The sequence below is a fragment of the Euprymna scolopes genome, chromosome 5, assembly GCF_053919585.1.
Source record: "Euprymna scolopes isolate OS-2025 chromosome 5, ASM5391958v1, whole genome shotgun sequence".
NCBI lineage: Eukaryota > Metazoa > Mollusca > Cephalopoda > Sepiida > Sepiolidae > Euprymna > Euprymna scolopes.
In genome coordinates this window covers 42,887,716-42,904,023 of record NC_136486.1, presented here as the reverse complement: position 1 = coordinate 42,904,023, position 16,308 = coordinate 42,887,716, and the positions used below count along the sequence as shown (strand labels likewise).

The window sequence follows — 16,308 nt, the reverse complement described above, 5'->3', positions numbered from 1 at the left end:
CCTAGTTCAGAGTAGCCTTTTTGGAATGAATATGAATGTAAAAAAATTTTCCTTACTGTTGCAATATTTTTTTATAATAAGGGTATGATAAAAGAAAATTGGAAGTTCTACTAATAGGAACTGACCAATCAAATGGAGTCATGTTCTGCTAGCAACCAATCAGAAACCGGAATCACTCCATAAAAATATTTGATCTTTTAGAATTAGCAAATATAATTTTTTTGTTCACACAAGAAAGATCTTTGCTCTTTGCAAACTTTTAAAGTTCAAGACTTATGCAGATCAGCTATCCACCAAAAATTCTTTTCCAACTTCAGGACTTATGCAGATTAGTTACCCACCGAAAACGTTTTTTCATGTCTAAGCAGTGGCGTAGCATCATTTTTTTTCTGCCCGGGGCGATCTTAAAATTATCATCAAGCAGATTTGACGATGTAAGAAAAGCGTATTTACTTGCAAGATTGTGAACTTGTTGAAATCTGCAAGATATTTCTTCAGTCAACCTGTCTATGACGGACAGCACTTCCCGTCTCAACTCAGTATCAAACCCCAATGCTGATCAGTTAATCGTTCACCACCCATTCATTTCTTTTTGCAGATACGATGGTCCATTCTTATCCTCATTTCAGAGCAGAGTTTTTTTTTACTCGTCTATTGCAGTGTCCACCATTTTTCTCTATTCTGAAGAAGGCAATCTCTCAACGCCGTCAACTTTGTTGCAGATCCAGCCCCTTTTCTTGAAGATACTTCTGGGCATCATTGATTTCTGGGAGAATAGTTTTCCAAAGGCTTAGAAATAAAAGAAACGGAAACGACAATACCGAGTTGAGAATTAAAGATGCATCTGATCTTATGGTTGCAGTTTCTCCTTCTGTGAGCTGTTACAGGGCAATGACGACTTCAAATAATTTTTTTTACCACAACATTTACAGCATCTGCTCGACTACTTCATCTAGTTTCCGCAGTCTGCTTGATACTTAGACTGGTCAACTGAATCAAGACGTCCCAGCGATGTGTAGATGCAGAAAAGAACGAGAATAACCAGTCCAGTATGCCAAAAAATGTAAGAGAGTTAACTGCTACAGAAACAGCATGTACACAAGCCAGATTTAATGAATGGTTAGTGCATGGCACAAATAAAGCTTTTGGGTTGATTTCGGAGATTCGTTTCTGCACACCCAATCCGTGGCCTGCCATAATAGCAGCATTGTCAAATGCTTGACCAATACAGTCACCAATCTGAATCCCATCGTTCTCCAGTTCTCTCAAAATAAATGAAGAAATATCCTCCGTATGTTTACCTTTTGTCTCGATGAAGCGGAGAAACGACTCCTCAACTGTCACTTTATTTTCGTCAATTTTTACATAGCACAATACCTTACTCATCTGGTCCTTCTGAGATACATCAGGAGTGCTATCAAAAATTATGCAAAAATATTTGCTTTCCTTGATCTGATCAATGATTTTCTTTCTCGCCTGCTTTGCTAAAGCAGGCGAGAAAGAAAATCAAAAGAATTTATGAACATTTTGCTAAAATGCTCATAAATTCATTTTGAATTTCTGGTGACAGATAAGAAGTAGCGATTTTCTTTTCCAAGTTAACTTTCACTAAATGTTAATGGAGTACAGGATCATACTTAGTCAATAAATTTACCAATTCTAAAGATTCCCTTTGTTTTCTTGATCTCTTTCATCATTATGGATGTTTTCCCGGTGACCCTGTAGTGCCAGATTCTACTTGGCGAGAAACCTGATGATGTCCAGCAATCTAGCTAGAATTTCCCGCCACTTCTTAGATTTTTTTTCAATAAGATGTTGCTCTATTTTGTCAACTACCTTTCTTTCAACAAGTCGAATCTCTAGATTTTTCAAGTTGAGAAACGCTTGAGCAAGAGATGTGCTAGCTTCATGTTCATATACTTTTGTGTTTAATTTCCACCAATTCGTAAAACCCACATCAGCAGAAAAACTCGACAGTCCAGTTGAAAACAGTCTGGAGCAGAAGCAAAATAAGGTTTCTTTTGAAGGAGAATACACCATCCATGTTCTCAAAATTTTCTCACCGTTGCGCAAATTCCCGATAGAGCGATGTTTTAGTTAGCTTTCCAACGTCTCCTTTTGTTTTTGTTCCTGGTCGGACTGCTTCCTTGAACTCATGATCAATGTGCTGTACAGCGACAGATCCCTACCGAACAGGCATAGCGCAAATTTTACGATTAATCTCAACTGGCCATAAACCAACATCTGTAAAATCTGTTGCAGTGTATGTTTTCGCGCCAAATTCAGGCGCATCATCATCGTTGACAATTTTTGATGTATCAACACTGTCAATGTCAATTTCCGAAGTAACAGTATCAACGTTAGTAATATCAACTTCATCTTCAGTTTCAGCATGATTTTTGACTTTCATTTCAGCCATAGAAGTCTTTTCCATGAATGTCAGCAGCGTGCCTTTATTCTTTTTTGCTTTTTCTTCTTTTGTTTTTCGCTTTTTAATGGAATGCCGCACATTCTCCTTCATTCTCTTCATTACGGTACCTTCTTTGAAGGCACGCAAATATTCGGAAAAAAATTTTTTTTAATTTTAAAACAGCATGGCATTTCTCTTTCTTTTGTTGTTCCGTACTAGTATCACAAAAAAATCATAATCATTTTTCTGAGATACCTCACTCTAAATATATATACATATATAGAGAGAGAGACCGTCACTACTCCCCTCCCTCCTAAAACAAGAAACTTACGGGGAGTCTTTCATTTTATTTTCTATTTTAAATGTTATATATGTTTTTGACCACTTTTCCATTCTGTTGAGAATTTTATTTTCTATTTTTGAGCAGTTCAGTTTTCAAACATGTGCACGAAAACAAATCTGAAAACGAAGCTCCTCGCTCCTACCTCACGAAGAATGGAGCATGTTTTGCCTTTTTGAATTCTTACAACTCTTAAAAAGTTAATATTTAAAATGAAATAAAGAGCATTTAAAACTACTTTAAAACGCCAATAAATTATTCAGGTAGGTTGCAAATTAAATTTTATGGCCAATGGGAACATTTATTTGTTGTATATTTGATTTTTTTACCACTTTTTTGAATCTCTCTATATTGTAAAGCAACCCCCCAAAATAATTAAAATCCTATTACCAGAATTAATTCATCATAATAAATTTCAGTGGTTTAATCATAAATACGTCAGTGATTATGAAATTTTGTTAATAGTTTGAAAAAATCAATTACTCCATGATTGTTTGAAACTTGACAGAAATGCGGCAGTATTTAAACTATCAAATAGAAAACCACTTAAATAGTATTTGAGGCGTAGTGCTTAATTCCCATTTAAAATTATATCTCCTGATATGACGATCATAAAATCTGTTTACAGTCGATTTTTATTCCGTACTTGCTTAATGTTTCTACCGTTCCAAAATGACGTAATTTTCTGTTGCTAATTTTCCGTTGTATCATTTAATTATCAGTTGTGTTTGAAAGTATTTTTCTTGACAAAAATGTTTTGTTTAATTTTTCAACATTTTTTCGGAACATGTAAATCAACTGTTTTCTTTGAAAGGTGTCCTAGAGAATTTATGCAGCATTTTTTAAAACTTTGTTTTACAAATAAAATAAATTTACATCGTATTTTGATGTTATTATCATTTTAGTTTTACTGATAATTTAAAAACAATAAATATTCATCGTTAGTACTAATAATGACAAAATTAAATTTAAAATTTAAAACAATCGGTTTTGGAATTGTAAATTAGGGTAATTTTTTCCGATTCTGATACCTCCAAAAGTTCCAATTTATAACATTTTCGGTATAAAATTTTAGATTTTGTTAGATTTTATTTATTTTTTCTATTTTCTATTTTTACCTCTCAAAATGCCGCCCATGATATGTGCCACACGTAAAATAGGGACATATTTTTCCGATTCCGATACCTCCAAAAGTTCCGATTTTTTACAAACTTTTCGGTATACAAATTAAAGATATTTTGTTAGCTTGTATTTATTTTCATTTATTTTTCTATTTTTACCCTCTCAAAATGCTGGCCCCTGACATGGGCCACTGGTAAACAGGGACACCTTTTTCTGATTCCGATACCTCTACAACTTCCGATTTTTTACAACGTTTTCGGTAAAAAATTTCCAAATTTTTTGTTAGCTTTTATTTCTATTTTCTATTTTCAACCTCTCAAAATGCCGCACATACTTTTCTCCGATACCTCTAAAAGTTCCGAGTTTTTACAACCTTTTCAGTAAAAAATTTCAATATTTTGTTAGCTTTTATTCATTGTTTCCATTTTCTATTTTTACCCTCTCAAAATGCCACCCTCCTGACATGGGCCACCCATAAAATAGGGACACATTTTTCCGATTCCGATACCTTCAAAAGTTCCAATTTTTTACACCCATTTCGGTAAAAAATTTCAAATTTTTTGTTTGCATTTATTTATTTTTATTTATTTTTTCTATTTTCTATTTTTATCTTCACAAAATACCACCCCTGACATATGCTGCTTGTGAAAAAAGGGACACATTTTTCCAATTCCGATACCTCCAAAAGTTCCGACTTTTTTTACCTTTTCGGTAAATATTTCAAATTTTTTGTTAACTTTTATTTATTTTTTATTTATATTTATTTTATTTTTTCTATTCTCTATTTTCTATTTTTAATGTCTCAAAATGCCGCCCTCTGTTATGTGCTGCTCATAAAATAGGGACACATTTTTCTGATTCCAATACCTCCAAGAGTTCCGATTTTTTACAAACTTTTCGGTAAATATTTAAAAAATTTTCTTAGCTTGTATTTATTTTCATTTATTTTTTCTATTTTCTATTTTTCACCTTTCAAAATGTTGCCCCTGGGATGTGCCGCACATAAAATAGAGACACATTTTTCCGATTCCGATACCTCCAAAGTGCCGGGTTTTTTTTGTTTGTTTTTTTTTTTTTTACAACATTTTCGGTATAAAATCTCAAATTTTTTTTCAGGTTTTATTTATTTTTTATTCATTTTTTTCTATTTTCATCTTCTCAAAATGCCGCCCCTGACATGGGCCGTTCGTAAAATAGGGACACATTTTTCCGATTCAATACCTCCAAAAGTTCCTATTTTTTACAACCTTTTTGGTAAAAAATTTCAAATTTTTTGTTAGCTTTTATTTATTTTTTCAATTTTCTATTTTTACACTCTCAAAATGTCGCCCCTGACATGGGCCGTTTGTAAAATAGGGACACATTTTCCGATTCCGATACCTCCAAAAGTTCCGATATTTTTACAACCTTTTCGGTAAATATTTCAAATTTTTTGTTAGCTTTTATTTATTTTTATTTATTTTATCTTCTATTTTCTATTTTTAACCTCTCAAAACGCCGCCCCCTTTTATGTGCCATTCATAGAATAGGGACACATTTTTCTGATTCCGATACCTTCAAAATTCCGATTTGTTTTTACAACATTTTTGGTAAAAAATATAGATTTTTTGTTAGCTTTTATTTATTCCGATATCTCTTAAAATCCCAATGTTTTACAACATTTTCGGCATAAAATTTCAGATTTTTTGTTAGCTTTCATTTATTTTTATTTCTTTTTACCCTCTCAAAATGTCACCCCCTGGAACGTGCCGCCCGGGGCAGACCCCACCCCCACCCTGCCCTTGCTACGCCACTGTCTCCAAGCCTTATACAGATTAGCCACCCATCGGAAACTCTTCTGAAATTAAGCATGGCTTTCAATTCAGAACTGACTCCACACTGAGTGTAATGCCTACAGGGCGGCTCAGATGCATAGGCTTGGGTGAGAGATGCAACCGGTGCCAATCTCAGTGGTATTACCTGTGTTCTAGTGGTCGAGTTCGTCTCCGTCGTCCGCTCACTATTTCCACCTTTGGATCAGTTTCCAAACTGGCCGGTCTGAAAGATATACTGCACTCAACAACGGCATTTTCAAACAAAGAAAAGAAGTTAACGCTTAACTGGGTTTTCTTAACATAGTATAATTATTGCTTCAACTTCACAAATAGCATATACACAACTGGCTGAGTCATACAACAGGGGCTGGCGGATTTAACAAAGTACTTCACTTTTCTATCGTCAGTATACGAGGAAGTAAAAGTTCACAGAGACGCGTGTATCGGAAAAGTGGGAGCCGTCAAGACGCGTGGCAAAGTGTGTGTGTTCCAATCTTTACTTCACATTTTATAAATATCGGTTGGTTGCAATCCCTCTTCTCCTAATACGCCCAAGAGTGATGGTCAACCAATCAGCGGCCGCACTCTTGTTCTGGGGTCCAGTAATGTCTCGCTGAACTCTGGACGCCAGGTCGCAGAAGAAAAAAATAGAAAATAATAAAAAAAACGACCTTTACAATTATTGAAGAAAAAAAAAGATTTTCGGTTTTAACCCCCCCCCCTCCCCCGCGTATTATTCTTTGCTCAGCTACTTGACGGCGGTTAACCTTTAGTGGTCTGTCGATCAACATAAGTGTCCAGCTGTCCTGCTTAGGAATTATTTTTATGACTTTCATTCTGGAGTAGATACTTTTTGGCTATCCATTCTTGTGGGGGGGGGAGATCATTTTGATTATCTATTAAGAGAACAGATCTATTCTTTTCATCATCATCACCATCATCATTAGAATTCAACCGTGCAAATTCTCCTGAATTCGTATCAATGGGACCACCCAGACGACAGGCTGTTTCTTAATCCACTAGCAAGGTCCCACAGGCATTGTCCGGCTCCCCATCGGGTCCCATGGGTATCTTTAGTCTTAATAATAAGTTACCACAAATTCAGTTAATCTTAATTCATGTCAACAAGATAACAAAATTGAGATTGTTCCTATTATTGGATCATAGTTCAGATCATATCATCAAGATAAGAAAATTAGGCGCTTCTACACTATTGGGTTGAAATTTCGGAAATCATAATTAGGGCTGTGACAAGAGAATATTCTTTTCATTGTTTTGACTCTCTAGTATATATCCAAAACAGACACAGTTAATCAGCAGAGAACCATATCACTATCTAAAAACATATAAGATATTAACTGATATATACTCGAGAGTCAAGATAATGAAAAAAATATTCTCTTGTCATTAGCCTTAATCATAATACTGAATTTCACATGAAAACAATGGTATCTATATATTCCTCATATTTTTAAGATCATATCCAAAAATTACGAAAATCGATAAGGTAGAAAATTCTTTAATAAAGAAAATAAAAATAGAATTTTATGAAAATGATCATAAGACATAGGAGAGTTCAAAAGGGAGGTAATTTTCCATTTCGATTAAAGAAAATGGCGGCAATTTTTACCTGCTACCATGATTAATGTTTCTTTTTGTTTTCTTTAATAATTCAGTAATATTCAGGTAATTCCGACTGCATAATTTGGAAGCTACCATTGTAAATTATAAGAATTAACAAAAAAAGCCAGTTGAAACCATTGTTTTTTATCTTAAAACTCCATTTATCGACTACAAAATCTCGTCCCAATAGTGTAGAAGCGCCAAAAATTATGATAAAATTGCTCCTAACAGCTGACATAAACAGTAAGGATGTAACATTTTCATCAATAATCATTAAATAAACTTTTTTTTCACACAAATGCATACTAGTGTGCATGTGTATTATCGCTAGTGATCAATCAAGAAGCTAATCTAATTCATAAAACTTATTACGAGGCGCCTCCAATAAGTTTCCAGACTTTTTTGTAAGCCATTTAAAATTGTCTCTTGAAAATTTAGTATGTTATTGCTACACATCTTATGAGATGACTGACAAATTTTTATGATTGGTAGTATTCGTTTTTGTTCATAATGAACTATAACAGATGCATGAGAGATCTATTTTTTTATATGTAGGCACAGTATGTCAAGTTATGTCAAGTTGTGATTTGGATCGCATATTAATACGCGGATGATTAGCGCACCATGGAAATGAGCACATGAAGTCTACTGATTTTTGCTCACCTCATTGGTGGAAAGATACAAATCAGTTCCCAAGTAGATTTTGTGCTGACAAAACATTCTTCATATTCTGTTTTTGTCTTATAAGGTGCCTTCAATAAGTTTCCAGACTTTTTACGCAGGCATTTAAAATTGTTGTAGACTCTTGAAAATTCGGTATGCTATTGCTATACATCTTATGAGATGACTGATCAATCTTTATGATTTCAGATTCAAATGAACAGCTACAACAGGAATTGAAATACACCGTACTAAAGCCTGATTGTTACAGCTGGTGAATTTTTTAAATGAAGTCTGGATGCAAGGACACTTTAGAAGAACACTCCCTGTGATTTTTGTTATTCCCTAAGCTCAAGGAAAACCTTAAAAACTGTCGTCATGAGACAATTGAGAGAATGAAAGAGTCTGTGACAAGGGTCATTGACACGCTCATACAAGAGGACTTTCATGAGTCCTTCCAGAAGTTGTTGAAACAGTACAAGTGCATTGCAGCCAGAGAAGATTACTGGACTATAGTGAGGCTGAGAAACTGTCTTGATGTCCATCTTAGTCAAATATTCTGTGACAAGGATGGAGCACTCTTTGGACAAACTGCGTGCAAATCTTCTGCATCTTAAGTTCCTCATGAATAATTGTGTGTACAGTTCTCATATTGACAGCACTTATTGTCTCCATAGACACACAGGTCCTTATCCGTGAAATTGAAAGTGAAATTATTTAGCCAATCAACTCTGGTGTTTTGACTTGCTTACACCTCCCCCACTTCTCGCCATCCATTACAGACTCCCTGTCTTCCTTGAATCTCAAAAAACTAGTGCTCGATTCATGTAAGATGAATAAAAGTAGTCTGAAGATTTCCATATGTTTCTGTGGCATTTTTTTCCAAGTTTAAAACAGAATTTTATTGCATAAAGTGTGCTCACATCTAGATGGATTTTTTTAAATTCACCAGCTGTGGCAATCAGGCTTCAGTAGGGTGTATTCCAATTCCTGCTGTAGCTGTTCATTTGAACCTGAAATCATAAAACTGGTCAGTCATCTCATAAGATGTATAGCAATAACATACTGAATTTTCAACAGGCTACAACAATTTTAAATATCTGTACAGAAAAGTCTGGAAACTTTTCTCTGTCCTGCAACCTCTTTCCCAGAGAAGAGACGTTGCGAGCCTGTCTCTGCTTTATCATAATTTCATGGCAAGTGCTCGTCTGAGTTCCAATCTATGGTTTCCCCCTTGCCAAACTTTCATGAAAAACACTAATCTAGCTGAAACCACTATCAATAATTTCTCCCACTCTTTATCTGCACCTAAACTTAAACGTAGATTCCATGAACAAAGCTTCTTTCTTAGAATTGCACGACTGCAGAACTCTCTTCCATTTCCCTGCTTTCCAGCTGACTACAGTATGTTTGTCTTCAAGTCCAATGTAAACAAATTCTTGATGAGTTGTCTTCTTAAGTAATCCAATTTACCAAATTTCCACAACTAATGATTACTACGATATTGTCCTATTAACTACTGTCCACTCATTAACCCTTATCTTTGAATGACTTTCCGGCCTTGATAAGTGGTGACTCCTTGTTAAAAAAAAAGAAAGCTGATTGAAGGCATCTTGTAGCTATAAAAATTGGTCGAAGAGCAGACAAAGTCTTGAGGAAATATTCAATTAGATTTCTTAACTGTCGGGCATGTCTTGTCTCTCTCTGCTTTCCCAACTAGAAACTCTGTCCTGCCCCCCCCCCCCCCGGAACATATGATGTAATTTCTCTCTAATATGATTGAACACCTGACTTCTAGCATATTTTGACTAGGGAGCTAATTCTTGACCCACCTCGCCTCACTCACATTAGGTGCACTGGATATATTTCTATTTTTCACCAAATGTCCTAACGTGTACTTAATGTAATCCTCCCAAAGTTCATACTAGTTAACATAATCTCTACTAACTAGAATAGGGTCCTAACATATAACGGTGATCCTAATTGTTACTAGAAAAAGTGGGTCAAGCTTAGAATTAATCGTGGAATTCAGATACATTTTAAATGTCAACCAATTGGAAAAATAAACAACACTCTTAATATACGAGGGTTGTTCCAAAAATAAGGCCTCCTATTGTTTTTTGTTTTTTTAACTTCAAAAGTTAAAGAGCTATGAAAACGGGAGTAGCACCATTAAAATGAGCGACCTTTTGTGCTCGTTTTCTAGTTACACCTATCGTTAGTACAAAAATATACCATCAGATCATTGGATAAAATCATTGTAGAGGCATGGATGTCTTAAATCGCAGGAAGGTTGACTGGCCAAGGAAAACTGGAAAAGAAAAGACCACGCAGAGTAAAATTTGAAGAGAGTTGACAAGCTGAACAGTATGAGTAGGGGGTCATCAAAATTGCCCCCCCCCCAAAAAAAAATTGTTCATCCATTCATTTGTTCGCAGTTTTCTCAATAACTACTTTCCTTTTGATTTTTTTATTGTCCCCCCCCCCACCTCCCGAATGAAGGAGGGATTGGACGTAGTAATTCACTCCCGTTCATCCATTTGCACCATTCTCAATAACTACGCCTTGGATTATTTTGTTTTAATTTTTTCTGGAATAATTCTTGTTGCCCCCTAGGGGCCATTATAGGGGTAAAATTGCCTGAAAATCATTCGTCCGTTCGTTTGTTCATATGTTGTTCAATAACCACGCCTTGGATCTTTGGAAATTTTGCACAAACATTAGTCATGATGAAAGTAAATTTTTGCCAGAATGGATATTCCTGAATAACTGTGTCCCCCTCCCCCCCCCACACCCTTTTCCAGAGGTAAAATTGCCCTCAAATCATTCATCTGTTCATTTGTTCGCACTTTTTTCAATAATTATGCCTTGGAGTTTTTACAAATTTTGCACAAATATTAGTCAATGTGAAAGTAAATTTTTCACTCGTGGAGGGGGACCTTGCATGCTCGGCTTGTTTACACATGATGTTAAAAAAAATACTAAAATATAATCAACTAGCTAAAGTACCTGGACGAGTTCATAATAACAATACAAGCCTAAAAGTTTTAATTAATGTTAGCCTGCAGTGCCATGGCCGATTCATGATTAGATAAATCGGTTATGTGAAACATGATCAAAGGAGAAAGGATTTGTCCAGCATAGAGATTATCGTGAGGTGAACGAATCGGTTACGCTGATTATGGCCATGTGGAATGTTCATTCTCATGGATAAAACCATTTTAAAAACATGGATGTCTTAAATCGCAGGAAGGTTGACCGGCCAAGGAAAACTTCAAAACAAGTGATTAGACAAGCTTGCAAATTAATCATCCCAACATTAATATTTACCCATATTTACACATTAAACTGAATGGTTTGTTATGCATAATCACGCCAATGTAACCTTTTGTATATTTGACAATGTTTACACGTTATGAGCATATTGTTACTGAACAATATTGTGATACTAATAGTATTAACATCTTTGATGTTTTTGCAAGATTATATGTTGAATTTTATTTTTTTATATAGACAAAATCACACAGAGTAGAATTTGAAGAGCGTTGACAAGCTGAACCGAATGCACTGGAGAGTGAGTTTGCTTAATATCAGAAAAGTCTGACCTCTGAACAAGGAAAAACTAACATTAGATGAATAGAAGAAAAAGAGAATAGAGTCACTGTAAATTGTATACTATTACACAATGAGGGTTTGTATTACTGTACACATAGATTCGAAAAAGTTGTCAAAAAACAAATATATAACAAATAAATGTTATCAAAGGCAAGATAAGTTACTTTTCTACCTAACTGGATATATTTTTCGTGTTTTTATTCAATGTAACATGTTTATTCAGCTCGAAAAGCATATAGTGTTTACCGATGTATTGGAAAATTCAAAATGGCGGCCGACACTCTCTTTAACACGGTAAGTTCAGGAAAAGATGTTATAAATAATAAACTAGACAAAATACTGTTAGAAATTCGCTCATTATATGTTACTGTGACATAAGTTGACATATATTCGGTGTTTTTTTAATAGTATTTTGTCTAGTTTATTATTTATAACACCTTTTCCCAAACTTACCCTGTTAAAGAGAGTGTTGGGCGCCATCTATGTGTACAGTAATACAAACCCCACAATGGCTATGTAGAAATAAAGGGTGCAACTATTCTATCATAGTGAAATTCGGAAAACAAAAAAATCGATTTAACAAAGATAATAGTATCTACTGACTTTTTGCATGAATTTCAACTAAAAACAACAATATCTACTTAATTGGCATGTTAGAAGTACTTAAATATACTGCATTATTAAAAAAAAAAAAAAAACAAGAGTTTTCAATCTTTATCGTAAAAACCCTTAGAACTGCACGCCTATGGAATTGCCTTCCGTTTTCCTGCTTTCCAGCTGACTACAATATGGTTGTCTTCAAGTCTAACGTAAACAAGTTCTTGATGAGCCGTCCCACTTACCGAATTTCTATTACTGACGATTACTATATTGTCCAATTACTGTACACTCTTTAACCCTTATCCTCGAGTGGTCTCTTGGCCTTGATAAGTGGTGATGCCTGTGTAAAAAAAAAAAACCCTCACTATATTTCTTTGGTGTATGTCACATAACAAGGGAAGTAACTCGGTTATGCTAAAAACAGGGCATTTATGATTGTTAATGCACAATTTATTTTAAAAAATTGCCAACAGTTACACACTATTTACCTCACCTTAGAACTCTCCGGTGTGTTTTGCTTTTGTTTTGTTTTTTGTTTTGTTTTTTTGCCAGACATTTTATTTTTCCTAATTTTGATTAAATAAATGTTTTCTTTAATAATTTTTTCTACTTTATCGTTTTTCGTAATATTTGGATATATTCATTATCGTAACATGACAATTAAGTAGAGACCATTGGTTTGCCTTGAAATTCAATATTAAAAATTTCAAATTCAAGTTATATTGTAGTCGCACCAATACGTTGGAAAATTATTTCCACTATTTTATCTTATCCTTTCTTTCTCTCTTTCCTTCTTTCTCCCCTCTTTCTATGTTTTGTTCTTCCTCCTCCTCTTCTACGTCACGTGATTCCGTTCTGCTCGCTGTAGGACATTTTTGAAAGAGAAATATCAGTTGCTGATTCTACTCCATGAAGAAAGGTCATCTTACCAATAAGACAGGTTAAAGATGTATAAGTTATCTGAGATATTTTGTTGAGGTCTCGGGCAAGGAAAAAGAGACCTGAAAGCTTTGTGAACAGCTTCTCTGTCTTAACTGGACATTAAAAATAGTTGGAAATAGGCGGCAAATTACGAAGACATTAATTATCCGCCGATTCATTGTGGCGGTTTCTAAGTTACTTGAAACCCTATTTCAGACTTCGGCCCAGGGTTCTGAACTCTTATATTGCGTTTCCTTAAAAAAATGATCATTCATCCTTAGCCAGGATCACTTGGGGGGGGGGGGGTTAGTTAAAAACGAAAACAAAGAAAAAAAAGAGAGTCTCATTTTAACATTTTAAAAACAACTTTATTTGTCATCTTTGTTAGTAAGAATATATAAGATAGAAACAGGTTAGTAGCTTAAAGTGCTGTATGTAAGGATAGATTGAATATTATACCAGCTTGTGGTCCTGGATATGACCTTAAACTATATCTGATGGTGAGGGCCCCAGCTTGCAGGCCTTAGGGAGTGTGGAGCCACCCTTTAATTGCCATTGCTCCCAGGTCCAATCTGACCCGGAGTGGTAGCACCTGTTAGGGTCTCAACTATGGGTTAAATAGAATACGACTTAAAAAACAAATATACTATATTAAAAAAAATCGTTCTTCAAAATCACCAGATTCGGCATTAAATAACCTGAAAAGGGTTGATATGCTGTAAAACAAAACAACCAACCAACCATACCAGCTTGTCATGGAGAGAATAGTTCAGTGTACACATGTTGTAGTCAGTGGTAGTTGGGACAAAGGATTAGACAGTCCTGCAATGTAGACTAGATAGGCCGGTGAACGAAGAAAGAAAGAGAAAAGTATTCAGTGTGTTTGCGTGTTGTAGGAGGTAGTAGGAAAGTTCAGAGTTTGTGTGCGTTTGTATTTTTAGTAGTTGTGAAAATAGTTTCTGATGTGGGAATGTAGATTAGATATCCGATAGGCCTATTGAAAGAAAGAGAAAAGCGTTCAGAGGATATGTGTGGTAGGAGCGTGCGCGTGATAGTAAATACAGGGGCAAAGGATTAGAGTCATGTAGTAGGAAAAAGAGTATGTGTGTGAAGATAGCCATGTTGGTTGTTTTACTCACATTAGACTGGGGCCAAAGCCCCAAACGGTCTGCTGCCAGCCCAAGCAGGCTGAAAGAGAGCAAGCTTTTTGCCACTTTCACATTTTATACATTCGGTCACGTGGCTGAGAGCTGGCTTGTGATTGGACAAGCCAGGAAGACGGTAGATTTAAATCTCGAGCCACAAAATTTTGCTTCTGCCTGTAATTGTAGCCATTTTTGACTACTACATTGCCATGTGCATGAAAATACTTCCTGTAAAGAACTTTCTGTGGAAGAATGATTATCATTTGAAACAAGGCGAATGCGACGATTATTCGTAAAAAAAAAAAAGGTATGTCGCGGTTTCAAAATCATTGTCTCCATTTTTCTTTGTTTCTCTTCACCTTCTCTTCCCTTAAACAAAAAACAATAGGCTAATGCAAAGCTAAACATATGAACACATCCGGTTTCAGTGAACTCATTCACCTTCCCTTTCTTTCCGTCCTCGACTCCTCTATACATGTCGGAATTCAAATATATCAAGCTTAACGTCAACAATTCAATTGACTTTTTACTTTTAGACGAAATTAATTTAAATGGAATCAACAAACTCCCAAGCTACTTTTGATTACATGAATTTCGTTCTAGAATTAATTAGAGTCATTTGTTTGTCCTATGGGGGGGGGCGACACCACTAATATCACTCCTCACCAATGAATACAGCCCATTTCGGCCCAGTCAGATCAACTAGGCCGGAGAGTAGGAAGAGCCCAAAGCAACAACTGACGCTACCAGTCATGTTGACCGAATCCATCAGCCGAAGGATTCCCAGAAGCAGCAGCGGGGACCATCTCAGCAGCAGTTCAAACAGCCCTTATCAGGACTAATAAATTTTTCTACTAATGCGATTCACTACTGCTTGCCTCCCAAGACCCACCAGCAGCGAACTTCACTCCCAGTCTCTAGCGCTTCCAGTTCACTCCAATCGTTTCCTGCTTATTCCAGCAGCCTTTCCAGCCCTTGGTGCCTCCAGCACCTCCAGCTCACTCCTGCGGTCTTCCAGCCCATGGTGCCTTCCAGCTCCTCCTGCAGCTTTTCAGAAACCTTGCCTGCACCTCCGGCCTGCGATCTCGCATGCACCTTGCTCCTTCGGTCTGCAACCTCGCCTGCACATGGCTCTCTACCAACCGTCCGTTTCTTAACACTGACCCCTACGCTCTCAGTGTCGTCCATTCCTTAAAACTGACCCTACGTTCTCAGTGTCGTCTGTACCTTAACACTGATCCTACGTTCTCAGTGTCCACCGTCCATTCTAGAACACCCTGATTGCCAGCCGATCGTTCCAGATCCAACGAGCAACCTTAACCCATGCTATGTCTAGATTACCTGTTCCAGCCCTCCAGACCTTAGCCTCCGGTGACATGTGACCTTTCGTACAACCAGCATTCAGATCATACGATTTTTCGCTTCCTTTACAAATAAAAGGCGAACCTTCATCTTTAACAAAACAACCTGTGTCTGTCATTCTTTTTTGCCTTTTGCCCGTGTCTGCCTTGTTAGTTGTTGGGTCGATTGTCTCCGGACTATCGGCCCCGCAACAGATACTAATATGCATTTTAAAAAGGATTTATATGAACTTTGAATTGCCTTCAGTAAAGTGAACGGCCCCCCCCTCTCTCTCTCTCTTTCTTTCTCAATATATATATATATATATATATATATATATATATATATATATTTCTGTAGAAATGTATTTTCTTATAATATATACAAATCCTTATTTAAGAAGCCCAATGTAATTCCAGAGCAATATAGTGAATAAATGACAAAACCTATATTCCAAAATTCATGATCTTGACCATCTTATAATTTATTCCTTTAATTCAGTTGACATTTACAATTCTTGACAGTATCTATCTTGTAGCACAAAATCAATCACTTAATTATTATATCAATCAGTCAATCTATTTTGCCCTTAACTCATCAGAAGACATAGTAACAATCAATCCGTTAAAAGGAAATAAAGTGCGTTTTGACATGATTAAAATCCAAAAATAGGAAAAATAAGCTGCAGATACGTTCAATTTAATGAATTTTGGAATA

The 16,308-nt window shown here is 35.7% G+C and overlaps 1 protein-coding gene across 2 annotated transcripts in view; it reads left to right on the top strand.

The window, feature by feature from the left end:
• Window positions 1–16,308, top strand: part of LOC145276799 (baculoviral IAP repeat-containing protein 7-B-like) — a 122,380-nt gene that overhangs the window by 87,840 nt on the left and 18,232 nt on the right. For both annotated transcript variants that reach the window (XM_080128116.1, XM_080128118.1), the window contains exon 7: window positions 4,527–4,583. In XM_080128116.1, the coding sequence (XP_079984242.1) occupies window positions 4,527–4,583 (57 nt within the window). The remainder of the gene's footprint in view (window positions 1–4,526; window positions 4,584–16,308) is intronic.